We start from the raw sequence: 27614 nt of genomic DNA, 5'->3' as shown, positions 1-27614 counted from the left end.
GCTAGATTTAACCATAAATTCAATTTTAAAACTTAAACTTCAACAAAAGTTCACATGGGCTGGAAGTTTTTGATATATAAATGCTATTTGGTCATAAGAAACCAAATATTTATAATGAAAGTTATCTAGCTAGTGGAAGAATCACTAACCAGAGATGAAATTCTGGTTCTTCTTTGAAATTTATTATATGGACCTAATACATCTGAATCAAACGATTACATTCACTATCAATCATGAAGGTAAAACATACATGCATTAAATGAAAAAAAAAGTTTCTTGACCATGTATTTTCTAAATATTAATAATTTTATTATCATTAATAATACATAATCTATTTGTGAACTTTGGAAAAAGTAGTTGTACCCGTATTTTTTAAAAAAAATTAATTTTATTTGTATGTTTTATATCTTTTTGATGTGCTGAACTTAAATATAATTTTTTAAAAATTAAAAAAAATATCATTTTAATATATTTTAATATAAAAAATTATAATTACACTTACAAACAGTCACATACCGAGAATAATAACAACTTTTGTAGTGAGTCGATGTCTCAAGTAATCCAAATGGATACACGTGGGTTCAAGGCATATTACATAGGTTTGTAAGAGATATTTTTTCTTCCTTAGGAAAAAAAAATCTTATACTTTTTCTCTACGGTTTGTTCTGCAAATACACATAATATGACTCTTTTCTTTCGCTATCAATGTTGATTTAAGATATGGAGAGTTTTCTGAACCCATATAATGTTGTTTTGTAGGTGTAGTGGCCGATCGGTCCTTCTCAACGTTGCTATCTTTTTAGCCTTGAAATACCGTAATATTTATGAGGTTTTGAGCAACCTCATTAATCGCTACAAAGCTAGAATTTAATTACATTAAAAACTGTTAATAACTATATATTTTCATTTCCCAGAAGTACATTTTCTTTATGTAGAAAAGAAAAGGAACACCTACTTAATTAATTAATCACAAAAATTATTTATTATACACGAAACCTTGGGAGCCCTACCTTACGACCTAATTTCTTGACATCATCTTGCACTTGTTGTCTATACATTCTAAAGCTAAATTTCTTATAAACTGAAGGCTCGTAGCAGCTTTGTATCTCAGTATCACATGAAGGACATAAGAAATACGCTGTTGAGAACCTTTCAACTCGTGGATTTGTGACAACACGGTGTTGGACACTCTTATAAACATCGTTGCTCCAAGCCTGCATCATGCATGTTCAACATGTTCAAGATCTGAAAGAATCATGCTAGTAACAATTCATGGTAAATTTTATTTCCACATGAGGACATATAAGTGGAATTCGTGCATGTTTGAAAGAACGATAAATGTTGTTTTTTTAAGTGTATTTGTAAATGTATTAAAATAATATATATATTTTTTATTTTTTAATGTTAAAATAATCTAAAAACACACAAAAAATAATTTGAAATTAAATAAAAAAATTTAAAATTTTTAAAAGTATAGTTAAATTGTAATTCCAAACACTACGTTGATCCCATGTAAACATGGAAAGTAGTCAAAAGTTGAAAAAGAGACAAGAAAACTAGTAGAATGAATTTCAAAATAAATAAAGTTAGAATAACCAAGGAGAAAAAAGCGATATTCTTGTAAGCTATTTAACTATAATGAAAATCTAGAAAACTTAAAGAATTCGTGTCACCATTCGTGGCTCAGATCATTTGAATTTCCTATTAAGAAAAAAAGATCCCATTACCTGGAATAAGTCTCCAATGTTGACAATTAGAGCCTCAGGATTAGGCTTGACAGCGAACCATTTCCCATCTTTCACTAGTTGCAGTCCTCCAACTTCGTCTTGGTACAATATTGTGAGAAAGTCACTGTCAGTGTGTGGCATAAGGCCAAATACTTCTGAAGGGATTGGACAAGGCGGGTATCGGTTCATTCGTAGATAACAAGTGCTTGACAGGCAGTTTTCTTGAAAGAAATTTGATTTGAACCCTAACTTCTCTGCCAAAATCGCAGCTAATTTTTGTGCTAGATCGGCAACAGTTGTAGCAAATTGTTCCATTGTCGAGCTGGAAGTATATTTGAAGAGGGGAAAAAAAAACTTGTTAACAAAATGGACAAAAAAAAAAAAAAAAAACAGTTCACCTATCAACTAATATTTTTCAATGGGAGAAATGAAAATTATCAAAAAGGGATAGGGTAATTTTTTTTGTATTTCCATTGTGCATGCAAGCTTCCATTTAATTAATTATTGACATGGATATATTCGTTTTAGGCCACATCAAGTACTTTAAAGAAAGAAAACAAATGGGACAACCACAGAAAAGCATCTATGATCAATCATATTCCAAGGGAAAAATGGAATTGTTAAAAAGAAAAAAATAATGAATTTTGAAAAATTTAGAAATTACACACACACACATATATTAGTATTTTCTAACGGGAAAAAGAGGATTTTTTTAGAAGGAAAATGATAAAAAAATATATATATATTGAATTTTGGGTGGACCCTCTCTTCTACAACAATCTATATGGGATGTGTGGGATTCAAATCATATAAAAATTCCGATTACATCAATTAATTTTTCTAACAAAACGACAGAATGATTGATTGATATGATATTTTTCTAAATATATAAATATATAAGACCCAAACGCTACCTAAATTTCATTTCGGTCAATCAAATGTTTTCTTTTAATAATTAAAACGATATAATAAATTGTTGATAATTTTTTTTTCTTACCTCTGAAATTTTGAAAGTTTTTTCATAAATTACTATCAATCGACAGGAAACAAAATAACTAATTGTTAACATGTATACTCAAGATTCATTAGGCAAAAACTAGTGAAAATCAGGAGCTTATAGAATGAGACATGTCGAGTTCCAAAAGCTATTATCGATTGATAATTAATTCACAGCTCATTCTTCACGTTAGTAAGTGTGGACTTTGCCGATGGAAATACCGGGCCATGCATGCAAAATATACGCATATATATGCAATGCTACTCTGTTTTCTTCTTCTTTTTTCGGAGATTTGCAGCTATGTGAAGCAGATCTGATTGCTCATGATGGTGTTTGTGTTATTTTGCTTGTCTAATTATATACCAAGAAGGAGCTATGATTTGTGTATTGTCTCACCATTATAGGAAAGTTTCAAGACATCTACGTAGAGATAAGAAGCAGTCCTACTCCATCACATCAGCTATGTAAAGCAGGTCTGACTGCTGATGATGGGGTGTTTGTTACTTTGCTTGTCTAATTATATTACAAGTAAGGAGGTATGATTTGTGTATTGTCTCGCTATTATTGGAAAGTTTTGAAACATTTACGTAGAGATAAGAAGAAGTACCACTCCATCACATCAGCTATGTAAAGCAGATCTGATGCTGACGATGGTGTGTGTGTGTGTTTCTTTGTTTGTCTAATTGTATACCAAGAAAGAGGTATATGTTTTGTGTATTGTCTCACCATTATAGGAAAGTTTTAACACATTTACGTAGAGATGGGAAGAAGTCCTCCTCCATCACATGAAATAAGCTTATCCTAAAAGGTCTAATGCTGTATGGCTGTGAGTTATAAGCAGTACTTTCCTGGGCCCCTCTTGTGTGCAAAAAATCTAACACAGAGTAAAAGAAAAACATTTGTCTGAGCCCGGGTTCGAACCGGGGACCTCTAGTGTGTGAGACTAGCGTGATAACCGACTACACCACCCAGACTATCTGATTGCGATTCTTATTATTGCTATCTAATGTTATTATATTAAGCAGTGATTCATGATTTTACTTGTGTTTTTCCATTTCTTTCCTTGCGATCCATCACAATCCGCAAATTTACTTTTCCATAGTTCCATCCCCTTCTATTGTTACAAACATTCATATATGGTCAAATTTCATTAAGTCTTTCTATAAAATAAAGTTTTAAAATATCAACAAAATTGTCGGAATTAATTAATTAATTATAAATCCTAAACCTTGAGAATAACCCTTTCTTTTTTTTAAGGGTATGGTAAATAAACCACAAATTCCACACCAAGAAAAGAGAAGAACAAATGAAGAAGCAGAAGGACAGAACATTAAAGGAAAAAAAAAATGGAAATTACCTGAGACTACTGAAACCATTGGAAAACGGTATGTCATTCATAGGAATATGAAAAGCTTCAGACCATGACAACTGCTCACGGCAAGTAGCTGTAGGCGTCCCCCATCGATAAGTCCCACTAGAGAAATTAAATAACTCTTTGCTCTTGTTATTAAATGGTTGTCTGTAAACCTTAACTTGTTCGCTCATCATTTTTTCCAAAATCTCACGTGAAATCCCATGATTCACAACTTGAAAGAACCCCCACTCCTGTGATTCCCTAGCAATATCTGACTTGCACTGTTCTTTCTCCAATTTTCCAAGTTTTAAACGGCCAAGATCAATCAATGGAAGCTCACATTCCTCAATAATAACAACCTCTTTTTGACCATTAGCACGACCTTCTGTGGCTTTGTCCAAGAGGGTCTTGTAGGTCTCCAGGAAAGGTGGGTCCATGTCCATCCTTTTATCCTGAAAGGAGATGTACCAAGTAAATTAATGTTAGAAAGGCTTAGGAAAAATAAAAATAAAAATAAAAAGGTGTATGTGTGTGTTCTGGGTAGCTGGTGAGTGATAGGGACAAAGAGAGAGGAAAGCTGAAACAAAAGTTTTCTCCTTTTCATTTTGTTTTTGTTCCCTTCGTCGTCGATGAAAAAGTTGTGGCGTTTCCTTTCAAGTAATGGACTCTGTCGGCACAGTCGATTGCATGTCTTTTTGTTTTCTAGGATTCCAAGATATCTAAATTTTATTCTTATGAGCTTCGTTTCTTTCTTTCTTTCTTTCTTAAAAATAATATTTTGATGCTTTGTATAAGATCTAAGTATTCTAATAAACTATTAAATTCATATATAGCATGAACACAAATTGCGTAAGAAAAATTGATCTCATGATATTCCATAAAAATAAATAAGTTTGGTTTGAATTTTTTTTTTTTTAAAAAAAAAAAGATTGAAAATTGTTGCTGAGAAAGAAAAAAAAAATTAGAAAGAAATTGTAAAATAGTCCAAAGTATTTTTTTTTTATCTCAAATACATCGTATGGGATATTAGATAATCAAAATGAATATTATCTGACAAATAAACACTTAAAAATAGTGAAAAATACTAGAGAGAAATTGTGAAATAGTCCAAAGTCCAATTTATAAAAAATAGAAAAAAGTAAACACTAAATTTCTATAACTATACTTTATTTTAACGGTTAAAATATTCTTATACCAATTTATATTAAAAAAAAAAATTCATATTTTGTGAATTATCTTATTTACTCATTCTCTTTATTAACTTCGTGCTTTTAGAAGAAAAACAAGCTGAATAATAGACTAGATGATGCTGAGTTGAGCAAATATAAGAAATAATTAATGCTAGAACTCACTATATATATATATATATATATATGATGAATTTTTGCTTAATTATAAGAATATTAGCTAGCACTCTTCAAACCTCACTTGAGAAAGGCCAGGTACGTAAATCCAAGGGGGAAACGAATCAGAAGCTCTCATTGATCGTGGTGGGACTTTATTAAATAAATGTCGGCAATGCTTCTGTGGGCATGGATATCTATCTATAAAGTGGCAATTCCTAGCACAAAATAGTGACAATTGTCATCAAAGGGAGTTGCTCTTTCAGCTGCTTGTGTGGCTAAACAATATGTCCCTGTTCTCACATATGGTAGAACATTTTGTGGCCACATAAAATGTTTATATATATAAAAGATAACAATATTTGTCTTTGACCATCTGGAAATAAACTTGAACGAATGTAAACCTCATATTTTATATACCAACACAACAGCTATGCTTCTTTCTTCTTTTTTAATCATATGAAAGATATTTTCAAATCAATTTAAATATTAATTAAGATTAAATTCTTTTAGAAGATTTTATAAATATATACATTCCATTATATTTGATGGCTTCCAAAATTCTAAAATTCAAACACAAAAAAAAACCAAGAATTGAGTTAAAAGTCCTTAGCTACTGTGTCTATCTCTTGGAGTTATAACTATGTCCTCTGCTCCTGTGTATGGAAAGCATATGGTGCGCCTAGGGTTTGCATCTGAAATGGTACCTGGCCCCATTTGCTTTGTTTTAATTTGACGGCTTGACTTTAGTGTCAGAATAAATGCTATGGTCATGTCGCAAATGATACAAAACCACCCAATAATTAATTAAGAAATAGCAAAATCTCCCAAATGAAAACAACTTCCCTGTTGACAGTTGTTGTCTCATGTCTCATATCAAGTATAGTCATTGTACTAACATTTCATGGACCCAGCAAATTAAATAAATCAGTTTATGAGTCTTGCATATTCTTGTTACATTAATTAAGAAGCCTAGTTTGTGCTTGTACTGGTTAATGGCCAGGGGTGTGTGTGTGTCCCGTCACAATATTGGGGTTGGGGGGGGGGGGGTGGATTCTATCAAATTTTAACTACGATGTAATAGAAAAAAAGTGATAAATTCTACCCTTCACCATAAGGAGGAGGAGCAGGAGGAGGATCAGTAATTGGTGTAATGGGCCAATATTAATTAGTTTCAATGGATTCTGTAATATATATATATATTCCCATATGATCATGTGTATATACTAATTTGTCATAGTTTATACATCATTTCTTTTTAAATGGCAAGGAACTCAAGCCTATATCTCCCTTGTGCAAGTGAAATAAATCCCGGATAAGCATATAGCCAGTCGCGGGTTGAAAAGGAGGCCTATAAACCCAGCTGACAGGCAATAAAAATGAGGAAAGGGGGATTATTGCACATCAAGAAAGGAGAAATTTAACCATGTTTTCACACAATCCTTATCTTATACCTCAAACCAACAAGCCAACCTTTGTGATATACTTAAGTCTTAATAGTGTGTGTGCGTGAGAGAGGAGGATTTATGTACACATGCATATAAATCACAATCAAAGCACTCGTGCATGAGTTTCATTTTCCTTACCTCGTTTATAATCGGCAAAAAGCTGTTGAATTCCACTATTTAGGCTTTCCTTGATATGCACTTGAATTAAATCGTTTGTGGTGTGAATGAGTTCTGCATTCTCAAGAAAATTAAGTGAAACTCCAATTACTTCAGTATCCTATACAAAATGGAAATAAAAGATATAGTTTGTTATAGCAATGGACAAACACAAAGCAAGTAAACAACATCCTTTTTTGGAAATGATAAGCTTAAGAAGCATTGACTGAGTACCTAAACTAGTTAATTACTTGCATGGCAGTGCACAAAAAAGGTCATTAACGTCGACCTACATGTGCTTCTCAGCTAAGAGGGAGAAATATCTGCTAATACCATGTATTTTGAAGTATACATCGTGTAGTACACAGCCGTATTCATATTGAATGATATGGTATATAGAGAAAACAAAAGCATGAAATCAAATACAAAATGATGACATGAAAACAAAAGGATCTTTACTTGAATAGAGAAACTATAAAGAGAGAAGAATTATACAATAAGAAGAGATTTTGAGAAGGAAAGCAAAGGCAAAATAACATAGAGGCTATTTGAGAAGATCATATGTTACTTACATGAGAAAAAGAAAGAGAGTGAGAGAGGGAAGGAGGGAGTAAGAGAAAGGGTGTTGTGTCGACCACTAAGCTTGGAGGGAGATATTTTATAGAGAGGAAAAGCTAGACCATCAATAATTATTATGATCATAATACTGTAGGAAGAAAATAATTATATATGATGCTATAGTGTAATTTCTTAATAAAAGATCATGAGTACTTTGCAATAATATTATATTTTTTTCTAATAATTGAATATATAGGCTATCCTATTTTTTATTTTATTAAATCATATATTATATTTAAAGTATCCATTTCTTTTAAATTAATGTAGGGCCACAACCAAAATGAGGTTATAGGTACATGTGGTTTACACTAGTCCTGTCTATTGTAGAACCACTAACCCTTTCTACTGTAGAACTCGAATTCAAGGATTAAGCAGCTAGGTGATTGAAATCCCTATCAGTAAATCAAGGCGAACATTTAAGTGTTTGTAGGACTTTTCCCCCTTTTTGAGATTAATATGGATAAAGATAAATAATCACCAAGTACAATTTTTTTTCCATTTATAGCGTCGACATGTTGGGGGAAGAGATAAGGGAGTGATAGACTTGGGACGATGAGGACCAAATGATCTATTATGACTTCATAAATTATCATTGATTCAATATCGATCAATTAAACGTTTGGCATCATCAACTGTCGTTTTGGTATCAACTCTTAATGAACTTGATTAACACCCCGCTCTCTCTCTCTCTCTCTCTCTCTCTCTCTACTTATCCCCGTCTCTTAGGATGTCTCTGAAATAAAATCTGAGAAATTAACAAGGCACATGATGAGTACTAGACCCAACAGTATATCTGTAAATGTTGATCCCATGTCGGCACCTACGTGGAGGCAACTAGAGTCACATGTATGATAAATTTTGTACGTCGAGATTTCCAAGTATATATAAGCAAATAGTAAAGGAGAATTAAGGGGTAGCATGTGCGGTGCTTAGAAGTATAGGGACATGAGTATCATCACTGTAGGATTCATGCCCTAGGTTCTTACAACACTTGGTCTCTGAAATATATCGCCAAATGTATGTACGATGTTATTATAATACAATTGGTTCTCCCTTTTCATGGACAGCAAAAATACTGTGTTTTGTAGAAAAAGACCAAAGGTTTCGATTGGGCATCGTGCCCTGCTTCCCAATTAATGTTATGTTATGGTTATGTATATTTTTTAATTTATGGGTTATTTTGTAAAATAAAATAATTGAAACAACATATTTGGCCCCATGAGTGTCAACTTATGGGCTAGCATTCCATCTTAGATTTGCGGTATTTCATGTATGCATGTTGTGCCGCTTTCCACCATTTATTTATAATCTCTACTCGGCCTTCGGAAATTCGAAAAAGTACATAGAATAAATAAATCACTTTTCCATTTTAATTCACCTTGAAGTTGTTTTCTTCCACATACGAATTTAGGTAATTTTTTATAAACTGATTGGATTGGACCGGATCAAAGATACAAGTTCACTCTTAGCTCGGTAAGTATGTGCATAATTCATGAATATAAAGCAAAACATTTCCTATCCCTTCTCGAATTTCTACGTCTTATCACTTCTTCTCATAGTTTTGTCCCTTCCGATCCTGCTGAGTACGATCTAGTCCAGCCTTCTCAAGTGCTAAGCATCTATTAGCTTCTTTAATTTGTTTAATTAGAGTAATAGCATACTTTTTTGAAATGTTAACAAGATTTTGTATTTAATGATGTAGAACTCAAGCTCAGAATGCTTAAGTTAATTCTGGATGCACGCAATGTTAACGTGTATCTTCAGTTGTATATACAGAGAGGTTGAGTGAGAAATGAGAAAAAATGAAAAAATTTATTAATCTTCTTCTTTTTTGTTATTCAATTCTTGTTTATATATATATATATATATATATATATATATATATATATATATATATATATAACTATAATAACTTAACTTTTCTAATTAACTAACTGACTAACAGCTAGCTAACTAACAAATTTATTAATCAATATTACATTTATCATTATCAATTTTGGTCTTAAAAATGCATAAGACCAAAATTGAGATAGTAATTTGGATGCGTGCAATAGAGTGATTGAGGTTTCCATAATATGTCTATGTTTCCTTTTAGCTACCTCATTTTTTTCAAGGGTGTGTTGACAAGAGTGGTGATGGGCAATGCCTTTGTCAAGAAGAAATTGTTTCAAACGATTGCATGTATATTCCCCCCCCCCCCATCATTGTGTAGAGTTTTAACAGTAGTAGAATATTGTGTAACAAGAAAGGAATAGAAGGCAATAAACGTAGAGAACAAATCAAACTTATTGACTAGGGGAAACAACCAATAATAATGTGTACATTCATCAACAAAGATAATATAATATTTATAACCATCCACTAAGATACATGGTGCAGGTCCCCACAGATCAGTATGGATAGTGGCAAAGGGAGAAGTGAATTTATGATGATGCTAAGGAAAAGGCAGTTTGTTAACTTTCCCTACAAGACAGGGATGACACATCATAGGAGAAGAAGTTTTGGGAGCATGAATATGAGCTTTATTTAGCATGAGGGAGACAACAGAATTTATGGGATGTCCTAACCTATGGTGCCATAGATTGGATTGAACAAGTTGACCAATAAATGCTTGAGCTAGCGATGGCTAAGTGGAAAATGATGATGAAAAAGCATGGATAGGATATAGGTCATTACTGCACAAGCCTCTGTACAGAATCCTCCTTGTGGCTTTGTCCTGAATTCAAAAGCAAAATGCATCAAAAATAAGCCAGCAATTATTATCAAGGCAAAGCTAATGGACTGACAATAGATTCTAAGTTAATTAAGGAACAAGTAGCACATAATCCAACTTGAGTGGAGATATAGAAGAATTAATGATAGACTGACCAATATGAGATACTATCAAACCTTCACCATTGGCAATATAAATTATGTCTGTTGTTGGATATGGTAAGGCCAATGTCAAATAATTCAAATCTGTTGTCATATGATTGGTGGCACCAAAATCAGTGAGCCATACTTGAGATGATGCTGAAGCATTGGATGCTAGAGGTGCAGAGTTGAGCATGGTGTGTATGGTTTGCATACTAGGCTGTGAGTCTGGAAACTGAGTAGATGAGAATGAGAGATGTGGTGATATGAGGAATGTTGCATAGTTGATGATTGTGTGGGATAAGACTGTTGAGAAGGATAAACAGCAGTAGGATACATGCCAATATAGTTTGGTCCTTTGTCATTATAAAACCAAAACCAGGTAGTGTGATTAGGTCTGCCACATATATGACATTTGGGTTTCTTATAAGAAGAAGCATCACAAAATGGGACAATATGTCTCTCAGAATTGCATAATTGGCATATTGGCATCATGGATGCAAAATGACTTTGAAACTTCTTATCAAGGGAAGGGCTAAGAATGTCAGGATTAGAGTGTGGATGTTCATGTGCCATAGAAGAAAAAACCGGTATAGAGTGAAAGTGTCTAGCTCCCTGAGTAAAGCGACCTCTACTAGTGTTTATGTTCCCACTATAAGGCTTAAATCCTCTATTAACAGCATGAGATGAACTATGATTCACAGGAAAACCTGTAGTTGCAGCCATTGCTATCATTAAAGAAGTATGACCTGATGCCTCTGCAATCACTTCCTCTGCAAGCAACTGTGAACGAAAATCATAGAGTGAGATCACACTCTCACGTCCCCTTATAACACATCTGAATGTGTTATACTTGGTAAGCAAGCCATTTAGACCCAAAATAACTATATCTTCATTAGCAAAGTATACACCAACAGTCGAAAGATAGTCCCTAGCTTCTTTAATACGATGAAGATATTATGAAATCGAATCGGCTCCCTTCTTGATTGTTTGTAGATTATATTCCATTTGAAAAATGCTAGTTCTAGACACAGTTGAAAATTGTTCCTTCAATTAATTCCACAGATCCTTGGAGCTAGTGCTACCAATTACGCAAGACATAGCAATAGGTGATAATGTAGCAGTGATCAATTGCATGATGGCTCGGTTATGCGTTTTCTAGACTTTGAATTTATCATTTTGAGAAGAAGTGATTCCAGATTCGCATGAAGTTGAGTTGAGTTGAGGTGGACAATGAATGGATCCATCAACATATCCCATAATGCCATTGCTTTTAAGCAGAAGTTACATCTAAAAGTTCCAATTGAGGTAGTTTGAATCATCCATCTTGACATTAACAGATGTAGGAATAGAAGAGATGAGAGTTGTGATTGGAGATTGCAGAAGTTGAAGTTGTGAAGCAATCACCATTGAAAGGTTATTGGATTATCAACCAGAGATCAGAATGTAGAGAAGAAGCAGAGAGAATGCGGAAGCAATCAGAGAGGATCTTCAAGCGTGAGCTAAGAGCTCTGATACCATGTTAACGTGTATCTTCAGTTGTATATACAGAGAGGTTGAGTGAGAGACGAGAGAAAATGGAAAAACTTATTAATCTTCTTCTTTTCTATTATTCAATTCTTATTATATATATATATATATAACAACTTAACTGCATGTAACTAACTTTTCTAACTAACTGACTAATAGCTAACTAACTAACAGATTTATTAATCAATATTACACTTATCATTACCTTATGCATTGTACTCTAACACGCAAAACCATAGTGCAACAACCAAGTAAATGACATTTATGGGTTTGGTTGGTAACATATGAGGTGAGGAGAAGAGGTCTTTTGTTTTCTCATGGCATAGAATGTTAGGATCGGTTAGATATTTGCTAAAAGACACAGAACCCAATATTTAAAATTTAGTTCGGCAATTTATCTATATTATTTTTAAAGCATCTAATATTATTAGATATAGAGAAATTTACAATTACACAACAACAAAAGAGGAGGAAACTTAACTCAACTTTCATATCTCTCACTTAGCTTGCCACTACAAGCTATTGCCAATGCAACTCTATTTACTTCTCATTTTTCTCCTCTAAATTGGCTCTAGTTTGCTAATAAATGGTTCCTATTTATAGTATAGATGGGAGAACAAAAATCCTTATTTCTAGCCTCAATTCCAATATTAATGGAAAAAACCTAACCATGATTTCACCTAACAAATCATCTTCGAATTCGCAGCCATAAACTCTTCTAGCATATTTCAAGCCCATTTTTTACCCACGGTATATGTGATTGTCATTTGTGTCCATATTTTTAACAATCTCTCACTTGAAAACAAATGATACAAAACATGTCTTCAATCTCAATCTAAGAATTCAACTAGCTCTCTATTTTTTTACCATGGAGGCAACCTTTTAAAGCTAATACACACTTACGTTCATGCTTCTAGTATTATATATACTGCCATCAATAATGTCATACACTTCTTGCGAAGGCGCAACGTTACTTTTTGGTTAGTGTTGTGGAAGGGTCTTTGGTTGATTTAGGGAGTCATCACCTAGTATTATATTACTAGAAATCCTAACTAGTCTTTTATATATTCTAGACAAGGGACTAGTTAAGTAAATGAAGATATTAGCACTTTTAGTACGCCTTACCCAAGGAAGGTTGCATTGTTTTTTCTTCTTTATTTGCTTTGGTCTAATGATATTTCTATTTCTACCAGTCTATGATGGCGGGTCTTCTACGATAAACAAATCCTAGTTTTCTAGGTCAAGAACTTAGTCTAAAATGATGAGAAGTCCTTAATTACCATTGTGGCTTCTTTCAGGGTAGAAAAAAAAAAAAGAATTTTTAGCTATTGTATAATTCAAATAACATTTTAAATAAAATTCCTTGTATTTTTTTAAGCTTATATTATAAGTAAATGATTTGTATTATTCTTAATAATATTTTGGATACTAATCTCACACAAGTTTTCTTATCCTTATATTAAAGTGAGTTATAATAATAATAAAACTTATTTTTATCTAGAGAGTATTATCCACTTCTTACCCTTAGTCAGCTTTCACACAAAGGTCTTGACAGAGACTTCTTTTAAGGTATGGATAGTTAGTTCTGGCAACACTTCATCCTTCTTTTAAGGCTATATTTTCCTAGCATACCCTTTGACCTCTTCTTCCTCCAATGTGTTTATAGTCATTGCAAAACATTTACGACTAAGATTTTCTAGGCTTTTATCAGGTTGCATCACATATATAGCCTTTGGGAATGAAACCCTAATCAGAAGGATGACTAAATCTTCTTCATCAGGCTTTCTACCTTTAATTTTAGCCATTCTTCTCTCTTTTTTCATACCAGCAACTTATTTATAATCTTTCTTTTTGGGCCTGTATCCAAGCCTGAACCTTTGATCAATACATTTTATCTTCATTAGATTGACCCTTTAGCAACCATCCTTGTTGCTCTTGAAATCTTTAGCCTTTTAGCACCGTGTTCTCAAGGACCCATTCATTGTTCACAATCTTCTGCCTTGATGAATAGTACAACTATATTCTTTATCATAGAGACTGTTTCTTCAGCTTTAACAGTTACCAGCATCTTATTCATGATGTATTTCAAGCATTAATGTAAATATAACGTTATAGCCTTAATAGAATATATCCTTGACCTTCTAAACAACATGCTGTAAGAAGGGTGAATATCCATTACTTGCATCATCATTGAGAAAATTTATGGACCTATAGCCAATTCTATCTTCATTGTCCCCACTACTAGTCTTAGGGAACCATCCTAAGCTTTGGCTTTCATTGCACTTTGTTGCATATGTGATGGGTTTAAATGCATTATTCCAGCAAGTGTTTTGGTAACACACTAAGAGTTGAACCATTGTTAATAAGTACTTTACCAATCATTATAAGGCATTGCATTGCTTGCACATAAGAGTTTAGTCAATATCAATTTTGGTGGCCTATTTTTTATTAGTTGGACCTTACACACCTTCATCATCTTCCCTTAACTTTTTATCATCATTACCTTATCATTATTCTCCATAGCCTCAATCCTTAACTACTCTAAAGTCAACATTTTTTAAACCTTTTGGTGCAACTCAACTCATTCCTCAATATGATGAGCTCCTTGTTTATAAAACTCACAATAGTTGTGTCCTTTAAAGTGACTCATTAGATGACACTTAATGGCCTTCTTTAGAAATCTTGATTGTACTAACATGTTGTACAAATTTTTTTATAGATACTTTGAGCATCTTTTCTTTGCTACTAACTTCAACCATACTCACTCCATTGTTACTTGTAGCCTAATTAGGTAAAGGATTTAAATTAACATTAGGTAAATCCCTAAAATTTACCAATCTTATCTTGATTAATTTTAATAACATTTTTCTTGAAAGTGTAGTAGGTTTTAATGTTGTGGCCAATATTCACAAATTAATTATGGTTTATGTCAAACATGAAAATTTAGTTATAGTGGTGGTACAAGGATAAGAGATATATATGCCTCATAACTAATAACTTGGTATACAACCCCTTCAAAGGCATAACCATAGATGGTAGTTGTTCAAGGAAGTTTCTTGTGTTTTACCTTTGGTAGTTGTTTTGGTTATTGGATTGGTTTAGGGAAAAGGGCTTGGCAAAGTCAATGGTGTTTTTGAGAGGTGCATGTTTGAGAGTTATGGTAGTTTTATTTCTTGTCTTTATAGCCCTTCTAAGTTATTCTTTATACCTGCCTTCTAAGTTATTCATATCATTTTCTCTTTTCTTTCCCACAATGGTTTTCTTTCCCATTAGCTCAGTTATACGCCTAGACTTGATCCCACGTTCTATCCTTTTAGAAATCCTCACAACATTATAAAAATGTTGAGTTGAGCTTCCCATTAGATGCTCATAATAAAAGGAATTAAAGGTGTTGCCAAATAACATCACCATTTTTGTTTCTATTAGTAGAGAATAGACATGTGTTGTCATATCTCACTATCTTTGCTCATATACCCTCACAGAATTTTGGTTTCCCATCTCTATGGCCATCAGACTGGTTTTATTAAGTAAAATTTCCAGATTGAATTTATATTGGTTTAAGAAGGCACTTGCCAAATCTTTTCACTTCTTAATCCTGGCATTATTCAGTCTGATATAACAACTCAAGGCAAACCTTATAAGACTATCTTTAAATAAATAGATTGGCATTTTATCATTGTAAATGACTTTGGCCATCTTATTACAGTATAACTGAAGATGAGTGTTTAAGCATTCTATCCTTGTATAATTGACGAATCCCAACACTCTAAACTCCTTTAGTACCATAATGTTTGGTACTAAGCATACTTCTGCTACTTATACAAGGTAAAAAATATCATCTCCTTCAATTACCCTTAATCTTTCTTCTAGAGCAACTTATTTATCACACTTTATGGGACCAATAGATATATCATCAAAGGATCTTTCAGCTATTAAATCCATAGTCATAAGAGTTTAAGTTGATTGGACAAGGATAACAAGGATAAAATATTGCTTAATTGTTAAATTTACCCCTAGTGTTTGAGGTGTATGAAAGGCATAAGTTGTTGGTGCTTCTATAAAAGGTTGTGCCAATATTTCCTCCCTATTCTTTTACTTTAAAAATTGCGTAAGTAGGCTAGTTGTTTAAGCAACTTCATTCTTCACAGTAACTCACTTTGATCATGTGATTCCAGATGAGCCCTTTCTTTGTTTTTTTCTTTCTCTCAATCAGGTGTAGTAGACTTTAAGGTAAAGGACCTATGTTTCACAACCTATAATGCATATGAAATTTTATAAGTGAATGCGTGATTTGCATGTTTATGATACATATGCTAACGTATATTAGATAAGGATCTAGAATTTCCAAGAATGATTGATGCTTGTCACTTTACTTGCATAACGGGCAAGTATTCTTTTTTAACATTTCTTGTCAGGAGTAATTATATCCAAGTTGTTATTTTGAATCATGCATATCAAGAGAAAAATTTTATACAAAAGATAAGTCAGAACCCTTTTCATTAATAAGATTGATGAGTCCAATATATTTTTTAGAAAAGAAAAATACAAGAAAAAGAAAAAATACATCAGTCTTTTTCTTCAACCACGTCTCTAGCCAAAGGTAGACAGGTAAAGCTATGATTCTCAATCTTAGCTAGAAAAGCATTGGTCTCAACTAACCTTTTATTATAGTATAGGGTGTCCCCTCTAACTTTTCGAGCATCGATAACATACTTGGCAGCTTCATCCATTTGATAATCTTTCTTGGCCATCTTCATAATAAGCAGCAAGTTGTTTCGATCCAAGGCATTGTTATTGACGTCAATCTAGTTTTTATGTTTTTCCAATGCTATTAACTTCTCTTTCAAGTGCTTTATATTTTCTCTTCCCTTGTAGAGTTTTACTCTTAACACCTTGATTTCATTTTTTTTTTTTTTAATCATTAGATATGCTTCAATAGCTTTGACTACCTTCCTTTTTCCTCTAACCCTTATTGCTTCTTCGGCTAGTTATCTTTCAATCATCATTTTTTTTTTTGTTAAGATCCTGATATTTCTCAACATTACAATTCTACTTGAACTCGTGCAAATTTATCCTAATAATATTCAACATTTCCTTTACAGTCATTGAAGTTAGACTTCAATGCTTCAAGTTCAAAGCTATTTCGCATCCAATTTAGACTTAATTCTCCTCTTTTTCTCACATTATTCCCTTGTGGCCTTCTTTTAACCTAATAGTAGCTCTAGAATTGTTATTCTTGTGTCATGGGATTGAACTTGCTTGTCTAGAAATGCCCTCCCTTTGTCTTATCCAACAACATTACTTCTAAGGTTGCCTTGTCTCTTTTACTCTTACTCAACTCTGTTTAAAGTTTTTCTACTTGCTCTCTTAAATCTTCTTTATTGTTGACCCTTTTTCTTTTGACGAGCTTTTTTATAACTTGCGAAGGTCCAACTTTAGAATACAACATCCTAGGAACAATAGTTAGGGTCACATTCCTCCATCTTGTATACTCTTTAGATGTGCTAGGCAAGAGACTGGTTGCATAAAGGAAATGTATTAACACCCTTAGTATGCCATACCTGAGGTAAGTTGCAATATTTTTTTAATCTGAAAGAACCCTCAATGATAATTGAGAACATTTCACCATTTCCATACCAAATTCTTGACATAAAAAACCATGGTTTGTTCATCGTAGACTAGTAGAAATGAAAACATCATCAGACCATAGCAACCAGTAAATGAGTTGTATTATTCTCAATAATATTTTGGATACTAACCTCATACGAGCTTTTCTTATCCTTATATTAAAGTGAGTAATAATAATTTATCATCCCTAATAATATTTTTTAAACTAACCATTTTTAGATTTTTTTTATCATTATATTAAAAGTGGATAGTATTTTCTTGCCAAAAATAATTTTTTAATATTTTTGAAATATAAGCCAAAATCCTTTGGAATTTTGCAAACTTATTGTAAAATCTATGCAATATTTTTAAAACATGCTAAAATATTTTAGATTTTAAAAAAATTCTCAAGTAATTTTTAGGATTTTTTTTCCATATGCAAGGAAAAAAGAAAATATTTTTATTATTTATTATTTTATTTATTTATGCTTTGGAAAAAACTCATTTTTTCATGAAATAAAATTGCACAAAACAGGCTTAATAGGTGTTTGTCAAACACACCTTTACACCAAACCTTTAACAAAAAGATAGTAAGCCAAACAAGACCTTAGCCATTTGACCAGAATTTGACTCGACTTTGACCTAACTGGGTTGACCCAATACCATTGGTTCAAACATAAACTAAATTGCAGACCATTGGTTTTAATTGAAAACTAAACCAAAAATTAAATCAAAACTTGAAAAAAATAGAAAAACTCAAAAAAACAATTAACCAAAAATGGATCATACTAAAAAAAAATAATAAAAAAAGAAAAAGAACACGAAAAACATTCATACCAATTCCAGTAACATAACTCTCCAACCAATCCAGATATGATCAAAACTAGGCCATAAACATGTTGTAAATCAATCAATGATCAATAACGTCGCATCTATTCATTTTGATTATCAAAAAATCATCATAATTTGATCAAAATAGGTTTCGATTCTAAACTAAAACCACATGATTAAAACCCATTAAAAACTTGTTATTGATGCAAATAAACCTAAGATTATTAACTAATCAAGTAACACGAAGTTTAGTGCAAATAAATGGATAAAAAATTATCCAAATCATAAAGCTAAGATAATGTTATTCCCAATAACACGAAGAACACTACCTAACAACCCAAAAAAACTCAACACACTGTTAAACCCCTAAAATCAACTTCTAGCCCTTTAAACACACTACTTTTGGTCCTTACGAACTACATTACCAATATCAAATATAGTTGAATCAAAAGTACTAATAAAAAATATCAAATCATCAAAATCATGCATTAGATTCCACCTTCATAACTACAACCCTAATAACAGCAAACAACAATATCAAATTTAGATTCAAAATTGATTCTCTAAACAACTTGACTCCCAAATCAAGCTTAGGAATCAAGAACATCCACTAATAAAAAAGACATTAAACACCTACTTCCATATTGGTATAATAAAAAAAAACATTTTATTTCTGCAAAATAAACATTAAGAAATTCCCTAAACATTCTAGTAAACAGAAACAAACAACTCATATCAAAATTAAGTAAAGAAAACAACATTTCATGCATTAATCAAAATATAAGATCAATACAATGTATCACCAAAAACAAGTTCAAAACATCATTAAAACAGGTAATAAAGAGCTAGAAGTGTGCCTCATGGACATCACCTATTAGATTAGAAGAGTTTTTTTATATATCTTTCAAGCTCTAACAATTTCTATTTCCTTTTCTTTTCCAAGCTTGCTACTTTCTCTCAAAGTTGAGGAAATCTTTATATTATGTTTTTAAACCTTCATACTTGGAATTCATTTATCCTATCTTCCTCTCTCTTTTTTCTCTCCTAATTTCTGCTACTCTACCATGATTTTCAAAGGGTATTTATAGGGTTTCAAGCTAGGATTTTGTTGGATTCAATCAAAGATTGATCCTCCTTCATCAAAGTTTGGCTCTCTTATTAAAATGAGAGAGTTTTAGGTATGTTTTACAGATGTGGGCTTTATACCTTTGTTAGTTTTACAATTGTGGTTTTGTAATAAACTTGGTTTTGGAGATTTTGGTGTTTTTGTTAAACTTGGAGACGAATGAGCTTGTTTCTGGCCTTTTAATCTTGAGAGAAACATGGCCAACCTTTGCTAGGAATCCACTAAGAAAGCTTGAAGTGTGATAACACAAAAAATACTAGTGGTTTTACAAAATGGGTATCACATCCATAGATGACTAAGTTACCTAGCTTTGAGCTTTGTCAGAGCAACTCTGACATCATCATCGTTGAAGACCATCTAAAGTCGATAGAGGGTGTGCACCTCTTTCGTTTAGATCAAACCATGATCAATTTGGACGTATGTAGTTTCACATTCATTCACTTGAAAGTTCTAAATCGAGCAGCTCAGAATCTGCCAACGCAGTGAGGCTAATCGAAGACAAGATGTTGTTGATATTATTGGAGAAAATAGGATGCAAATATTCAATGAGAGCAGCTGATCTTTGTAGAAGAGGTGTTTCTAAGTCAAATGATGGCAGTTACAGCCTCTAAGGTGGTCAGAAATATCACATTTATTTGCCTGAAACTGCCTATTCAATCAGCCAAACTACTAAACAAGAAGATACATAATGGCCAAACAACACTTTGTCTAGGCCACACCCTAAAAATTAAGGTTTAGATTTTGGATTTTGCTAAATTTTAATTAGTATTTTTTTTTTTCTTCCAATTGCACTCAAGATTGCCTCTTAACTTTTATTTTTTTTATGCAATTTCACCCTTGTCAAAACTCAATTGTTAGCCTCAAAGTTTAAAACCTTTTCCAATTAGATCCTTGATTCTTGATTTATGAAAATTGACCCTCAATCAACAAACGAACATTTAATCTCTTTAATTTTACCCTTGGTTTGATTAATTGGACCCCTATATTTACGTGCCTTCTTTTGGTTTAGTCATTGGTTTTGGATTTCTTTAATCAGGTTCCTAATTGCTCACCAAACTTTAATATTTATTCTGTTAAGCCCTCATTTGACCAAACTAACTCTTTAAAATTATAATTTGATCCTCAGACTTTAATTTCTTCCAATTAAAGTCTAAATTAACTTCAAAAATATTTTTTTTTTCTTGTAATTAGACCCTTAATAAATTCCAAATGAATCCTTAGACATCCAATTTTGAATTTGTCTTCCCCAAATTGAATTTTTCTTGTTAATAGGGCCTTCATTAGTTAAAATTGAATTGTAAATTTGGGTAGTTTGATCCTTCTCAACTAGTTTTTGGCAATTTTTTGGACATTCATCATGTTCTTCACACTAATGTATATATTTTTTTATTTTTCCAAATTTTTCTTTTTAATTGTATTTTTTATTTTTTTTAATATTTATATAGGATCTAAAAATAGGTAACAACAAAGAGCTCACCACTATTACAAAAGTTTACTCATTCATGAGTTTGTACATGCTCTTGACCCTACCTAGTGGTCACACTTTATTTCTCTATAAGTCATTCACACTTCTTTAAGAATAAATGTTTACTAGCTTATTGAACTTTAGGATGAGGGAAATATTCATAAAAGTCAATTAAGAATTTTTCTCAATAATCATCTTAGCTAATACTTTACCTATGGCTATACAAATACTATTGTATCCATTCATTTGTATTTGAGTATTTCTATCACTAAAGTCAATTAGCACACCTCTTCTCACACTAGAGAATCACTCAACTAGATTACTTGTCACACCACTTCTGAAAAATTATCCATGCTTATCTATGGCACAATGCTTCAACAGCAATATTGGTTATGAGAAGATTTGTCCTTAAGCTTACACCATGACCTCACACCTTTTCACCAAGGAGCCTGTATTCATTGTTAAATGACGATTGCATCCTCTTTCCATTAATATCCCTCGAAGTGCTCCAATTCTATATCACCATGTGCATTATAGGAGAGATCATCGTCACTAATCATATGGAGTTTATGCTTCTTTCATTGTGGTGCTTATTATTCCATTCACACTTCAAACCAATTTATCTTCTTCTTTAATAATAAACGATTGTACCTCTTCAACTAGGTTTTAGACAATAACTTATCTTCTATCCTTGCATGTATTGGAAAGGTCTTTGCATTGTCTTTATTGAGAGCATAAGAGAATTTTTACTATACATTCTTTTAGCTTAGTCTCTACAACAAGCTTCACTAGAAACACATCATCTGATTGCACATATCATGTCAGATATATTTTTGGTACATATTTTGTCTCATCTTTTAGGTGTCAATACCATGTTGGATCCTACGAGTACTTCTACAGCTTTTTCATATTTCTTTGTGTAATAGTTTTTCACCAAGTTTTCCTATTACTTGCTTAAGTTTAACAACAATTATTCCTATCACAAATATGGTGCCAATCTTAGTTAATTAAAGTTAGCATCTTTAGAGAAATCACATCTCCATCATATCCTTGAACATGTGAAACCCATTTGTCTCTTTATTTCACTATGAAAAAAAATATCATGTGAATAATACCTCTACCCAGCAAGCTCCTAAGAAATATTAGAGGGGTCACAAATAGTTCCGCTTAAAACCCAATCTTTTTAGACAAAACGTTTTAGGCTCGTATCTATTTATCATCCTAACTTTTTATATATGAAATCATATGCTAGCTATGTTATGACTATCCTTGATAGTTCTTTCATCGCATACTCCAGTTTAATTTATATATACTCAGTAAGACTATCAATGCTACAAAATCATCAAGATAGGCCTTTCATTCTTTTTCACTCTACACCTTAATCTTTTACATTCCACAAGTCTAGGTGTTTAGAGTACTCAATTCTACCTTCTTCTCAATGCTACTTAAATCTCATAACTTACCATTTCAACACATACATTTATCTAATGTGCATGATTTCTTCATCATCATCATCGATCACCAAGATGACCTTCAAATGCTCTTTATATGGACATTGCATCTCATTATATATCCACCAACACTTTCATTCTAAATTTTAATAATTAAACTATACTATTATTTTATAAATGATCAAACTAGTTGGAAAAAAAATATAAAATCACCCAAATTGCATTTCAAACAGTTTAGATTTGATCCATACAATTCTAGCCTAATGAACAACCTAAATTGAACAAAACACTAGTTACATATAGGATCACCTATATTGGATCACTATCATTGGCTTCAATGGCTTGGCTCGTAATCTGCTCGACTTGGCTCAAGTCCATCTAGGATTACTAATGACATGAATGGTAGGGGACATTATTGATGCAACTACTGACTAGACTAATAATGTGTCATATGACACCACACTTGCATCATGAATATTTTAGGTCAACTCTATTAGGTAGGGTCAACATGTTGGGTGAAGAAGACGTGTATGGCATATAGTCATACTTAGGTAGCTTCCTTGGAGATGAGTATAGGCGTGTGTAGCCATGTTGCACATTGATTTTTCATGTCATTTTCTCAAGTGTGCTCCTATTGGCTTTCTCTTCATGTTGGTATATTCAAAACATATTTTTTTACCACTTTCATTTCTTGGAAAAAATCAAACATCTATTATTTTCTTAGCTTTGATACTAATTGTTAGAATCAATTTGATTTTTTCCAAGAGCTTGAACACTATATTTAACATGGTTCAACAACTTTTCTATATCCATAGAGTAGTCAAAATGGAAGATAATAAAACTTAACTCCCATCTCTATCACCCAACTTGCCATTACAAGCTACTCCCAATACTATATTATTAGTATAGTTGTCAGACTTAATTCCTAGATTGACCTAAATAAAGGTATGGGTTATTGAGACTAAGTCAACTCCATCGAATCAACTTGGGTTAATAGTTTTTATTAGAACTATAATGTTTTGTTCTTTCATTTTTTTTCTTAGCTTTCAATTGGGTTACTAAAACTCAATTAGGTTGAATGAGTGTAGTCGAGTCAATGTTTTGTCAAATTCAAGTTTAGGATTTCTAGTTTTTTGGATCAACACCTCAAACATTTGAGGTTTAAAAACTATATTTTTTAGTTGATTTTTACTTGAAAAATGGACAAAAGTTGAGATTTCTAAGGTGATACATTTGTCCTACAACTGAGCTTCTTGTCCCAACATATAGTGCTATATATAGATAAATTTCAAGGCCTACATCACACAGAAACACTCCTTGTACAATCTCTCAAACCCTATTATCCTTATAAGGTGAGTTTAGGTGGTTAATGTGCTCGCAGAGGTACCCTTAACTTCCATCTTAATGTAAATGCGGTGGGGGTCTCTCCAGAAATGGGTGGGGTTTTGGTTGTAATGTTCTGTGCCTATATTATTATTTAAAAAAAAAAAAAAAAAGAAGCTGAATGACACATGAATTATTGCTGTTGAATCTGCCACGTGCACGGTTATGAATTATTGATCACAGTTGCCGACGGTGCCTGTTACACTGTACAAGATTTTAGTGCGGTCATTCACAAGTCCTTCTCGTTCAAGTGAAAGTTTGACAATTTAAAGGTCAATGTGAGTGGTGGAATGGGTTTAGCAGGTCATGTCATTGTATCGATACCTTGATGATTGGAGGATAATTTTGTTTAATTTCACAGCACTAGATCATTTTGGAGTACCCTAAGATTCTTCCCTTTTCAAATTTAATTATCATAAATACATAAATATCTAAGTAAGTACAACTTATAACATGGTGACAAGTGGCCTATCTGTTGTGGGCAAGGTTTGCCCCATGCCCATCCTGCAAAAATCACATGGATTGCTATCTCGTTGTAACTAGTTATGGGAACCGTATTTTATTATGGGCTGGGTAAAAAACAATTTGTTAAAAAAAACATATACATTCAAGTTTTTAATTTCTTTTTTAAATCCTAATAATAAATCAAAAAAAGCTTATAAGAACTATTTGTGTCAATAAATACAAAAAATAAAGTGTTAATGCGTCTATTAAACTCGTTTATCTGCAAGTTGAATAATTTTTTTTTCAACACAAAAGAATTAATATGTAGGTATTATTAACGTATTTTTTTACATCAAGTAATTAAAAAATATAACCGTGAATCACAAAGTCAACACTTATATTTAATATAATATAATATAATATAATATAATAAAGATAATATGCATTAATAAAAATATGCATGATCTTAAACTAATTTTTATTATAGCTGGAAAATGAAACAATGCTATAATTGTTACAGTGAAATATCATTTTTTTAGTCTGTGTAGAATAAATTTCAAAAAACAAAAAGTGTAAAGAAAAAAAAACATTAACAAAATTATAAAAGAATAAAAATATATAAAAAAAGGTATAAATAGGCCAAGTGTATATATATCATAAAAAAAGGTGTAAGGAAAAAAAGTAAAAAAATACATTAAAATCATGAATTTGACTCGGGGGTTATCATTTTTTTGAAAAAAAAATACCAAGTATGCATTATGATCCAATGTGTTTTTTTACATTAAAAATTAAAAATATTATTTGAAAAGCCTATGCAATAACTAATTAAATAAATTGATAACTATTTATATAAATAAATAAATAAAAGTCGTTAACAATAAGAAAGAAACTGTAAAGATGATATATTTACCGGAAATCATGTTTACAAAAATATTTTATTTAAATAAATAAAAGAAAATCCACCCTAAAAAACTCATGACTTAAATGATAAATACAAATAAAAATGACTAGATAAACTCACGCCATAAAAACTATTATGAAAGGTTGAACACATCAAAAAAATATAAGGAATAGAAACCTGCTGATACGATGGAAACATATAAAAAATACATTGAGTGAACCCGGTGCTCAACCTGGGTGAATAAATCAAACACATGACCTATTACATGAAATTAGGATGACCTCATATATAGCAAAGCAAAAATAATACCAGTAAAAAAACATTTGAAAATAAATGCTTTAAAAAAATATCAAAGTCGACCCGAACTAATTTTCAAATATATGATGCGGGTTGTGAGACTAGGGTGACCTCATTAAAGGCAAACCTAAGAAAATAAATAAGTAATATTCTTAACCAAATAAATATTGAGGGATGAAATTGAGTAAAAAAAAGTCAATGAAAAAACAATGCAAACAAAACAAATAGAAATTAAAAGAATTAAGACTAAATTCAACATAAACCAACTGAAATTAAATGTTAATGGAAACTTTAAATAAAATTAAATGTTTAGAGATGAAATTGAAAAAAAATAAATCAGTTAAGAAAATAATTAAAAATAAAGAATTGGCACCAAACTTGACATAAAAATTTAATGAAAATAAATGCTCAATGATGAAATTAAAGAAAAGCAAATAAATCAATAAAATGATTGAAAACAAAAAAAAAATTACAATTAAAAAAATAAGGATAAAATTTGATAATAAAAAAAAACTAACAAAATCAAACAGTCAAGGATGAAATAAAAAATAAAACACAACTATAAACAATCAATGTAAATAAAACAATTGTAATTAAGAGAAAAAGCACTGAATCAAAAGAAAAAAGAAATTGAAGGGTAGATATAATTTTTTGTATGAATAGCATGCATTCCAAGAAAGAAAGAAAAGGAAAAGAAAGAACAACAAATAAAATTCAAGTAGTGTCAAACAAGACCTCACTATTATACATGCAACACCTAGAGAGGAAAAGGAAACTGAGACGCATCAAATGATATGTCGGAAGCTTGATTTCAAAATCTTCATCAGCCACACACAACGCTCGAAGGTGGCAAACATCAACACCTTTTTTATCATGTGGACAAACCCAAAAATACCTTATGACTAAATAGCAAAAACAAAAAATCATTTATGAATTACACCAAAGGCTTTGAAACCAAGGCTAAAAAATTTGAATGGCAAGGGTAATAGAGTAATTCAATTGTTCATAAAATTATATATAAAAAGTGAAAATGCCTCTAGGATTAAATAATAAAAAAATCATTAAAAAATGACAATCAAGCCCCTAAAGCTAAGGTTAACAAATTTGTATAATAAAGATACATGTGTAATTTAATTGTTCATGGTAAAATTAAAATAACTATATGCCTCCTATTTCAAAGATTTTGATTTTTATTCTTTAAGGGAAATATGATAATTGCACTGTTATTAAAAAATTATAAAGTAGTGTTGCCTCTAAACAAATATACAAATTACAAATTAATTGTATGTAAAGACCATCCTACCCTTCAAGTAAAGCTTTTAAAATTAAAAAAATTAGGAATAAAAGTATAATTTCACTGCAGCTCTAGACATATTTCACTGTGGATGAGCTACAATAAAAAAATCGGGTTTAATATTTTACATAATATTAATATTTTGACATGATCTTTGGTTATGCTATCAAATTTCAATTCAGGTAAGGCAATTGTATGTTTTGCCAACAATTCCTAAAACCACATAATGAATTTTTTCAATTTACATGATAGCCCAAAGACCAAAAACAAAATATTTATAACTGTATTATGTATGCATGAATGAGAAATATACCCAGTTTAATAAAGCAAATTAGAAAGAAAATATGATGTGATTTAGAAATTTTATAAAAACAATTAAAAAAAAACTAGTTGACTACATAAATAAATTAAAAAAAAATGTGTGGCCCCTCATATAAATTGATTGGTTATTTGTAGTGTTTACAGTATAAAATGACATTAGAAAAATATCTGCGATATTTTAATTGTCCATGATATAAGATCGTATTATTAGAGGTAAACATTGAATTATCTCAAAAGTAATTATGGTACTTTCTCATCACCCGAAGACTTGAAAATGTAATTATGGTAAACATTTATCTTCAGTTGCAATTCGAAAACACATTATATTTTGTAACCAAATTTCTTTTTTGGCAAATGCAACGTACGTTCTAAATACTCATCTTATTTTTAGCGCAAGCAAGTTTCTTCCACCAGGAGAAATCTACATGTAATATTCTTATCAAAAAATCATCTCAACTTAATAATTTA

General features: G+C 31.4%; 1 protein-coding gene and 1 non-coding gene across 5 annotated transcripts; both read right to left on the bottom strand.

Moving 5' to 3' along the window:
- Positions 1 to 907: 907 nt before the first annotated feature.
- Positions 908 to 7714, bottom strand: LOC118045861 (gibberellin 2-beta-dioxygenase 8). Of its 4 annotated transcripts, none has more exons than XM_035054592.2 (5): positions 7598 to 7714; positions 7008 to 7100; positions 4082 to 4530; positions 1728 to 2049; positions 908 to 1214 (listed from the first exon to the last, which is right to left on the bottom strand). In XM_035054592.2, exons 3-5 carry the CDS (start codon positions 4519 to 4521, stop codon positions 984 to 986), a joined length of 993 nt encoding a protein of 330 aa, XP_034910483.1. In that variant the 5' UTR covers positions 4522 to 4530; positions 7008 to 7100; positions 7598 to 7714; the 3' UTR covers positions 908 to 983. The 4 variants fall into 4 exon arrangements, with proteins under 4 accessions (XP_034910483.1, XP_073268610.1, XP_073268609.1 ...); XM_073412509.1 differs by lacking the exon at positions 7598 to 7714 and adding an exon at positions 7260 to 7590; XM_073412508.1 differs by lacking the exons at positions 7008 to 7100; positions 7598 to 7714 and adding an exon at positions 5507 to 6464.
- TRNAV-CAC (transfer RNA valine (anticodon CAC)) lies at positions 3625 to 3698 on the bottom strand. Its single transcript has one exon. It is a non-coding gene; the product is annotated as a tRNA-Val (tRNA).
- Positions 7715 to 27614: the final 19900 nt, after the last annotated feature.

Source organism: Populus alba, chromosome 11 (genome assembly GCF_005239225.2).
Source record: "Populus alba chromosome 11, ASM523922v2, whole genome shotgun sequence".
Taxonomy (NCBI): domain Eukaryota; kingdom Viridiplantae; phylum Streptophyta; class Magnoliopsida; order Malpighiales; family Salicaceae; genus Populus; species Populus alba.
This window is presented reverse-complemented; position numbering and strand designations above follow the sequence as displayed.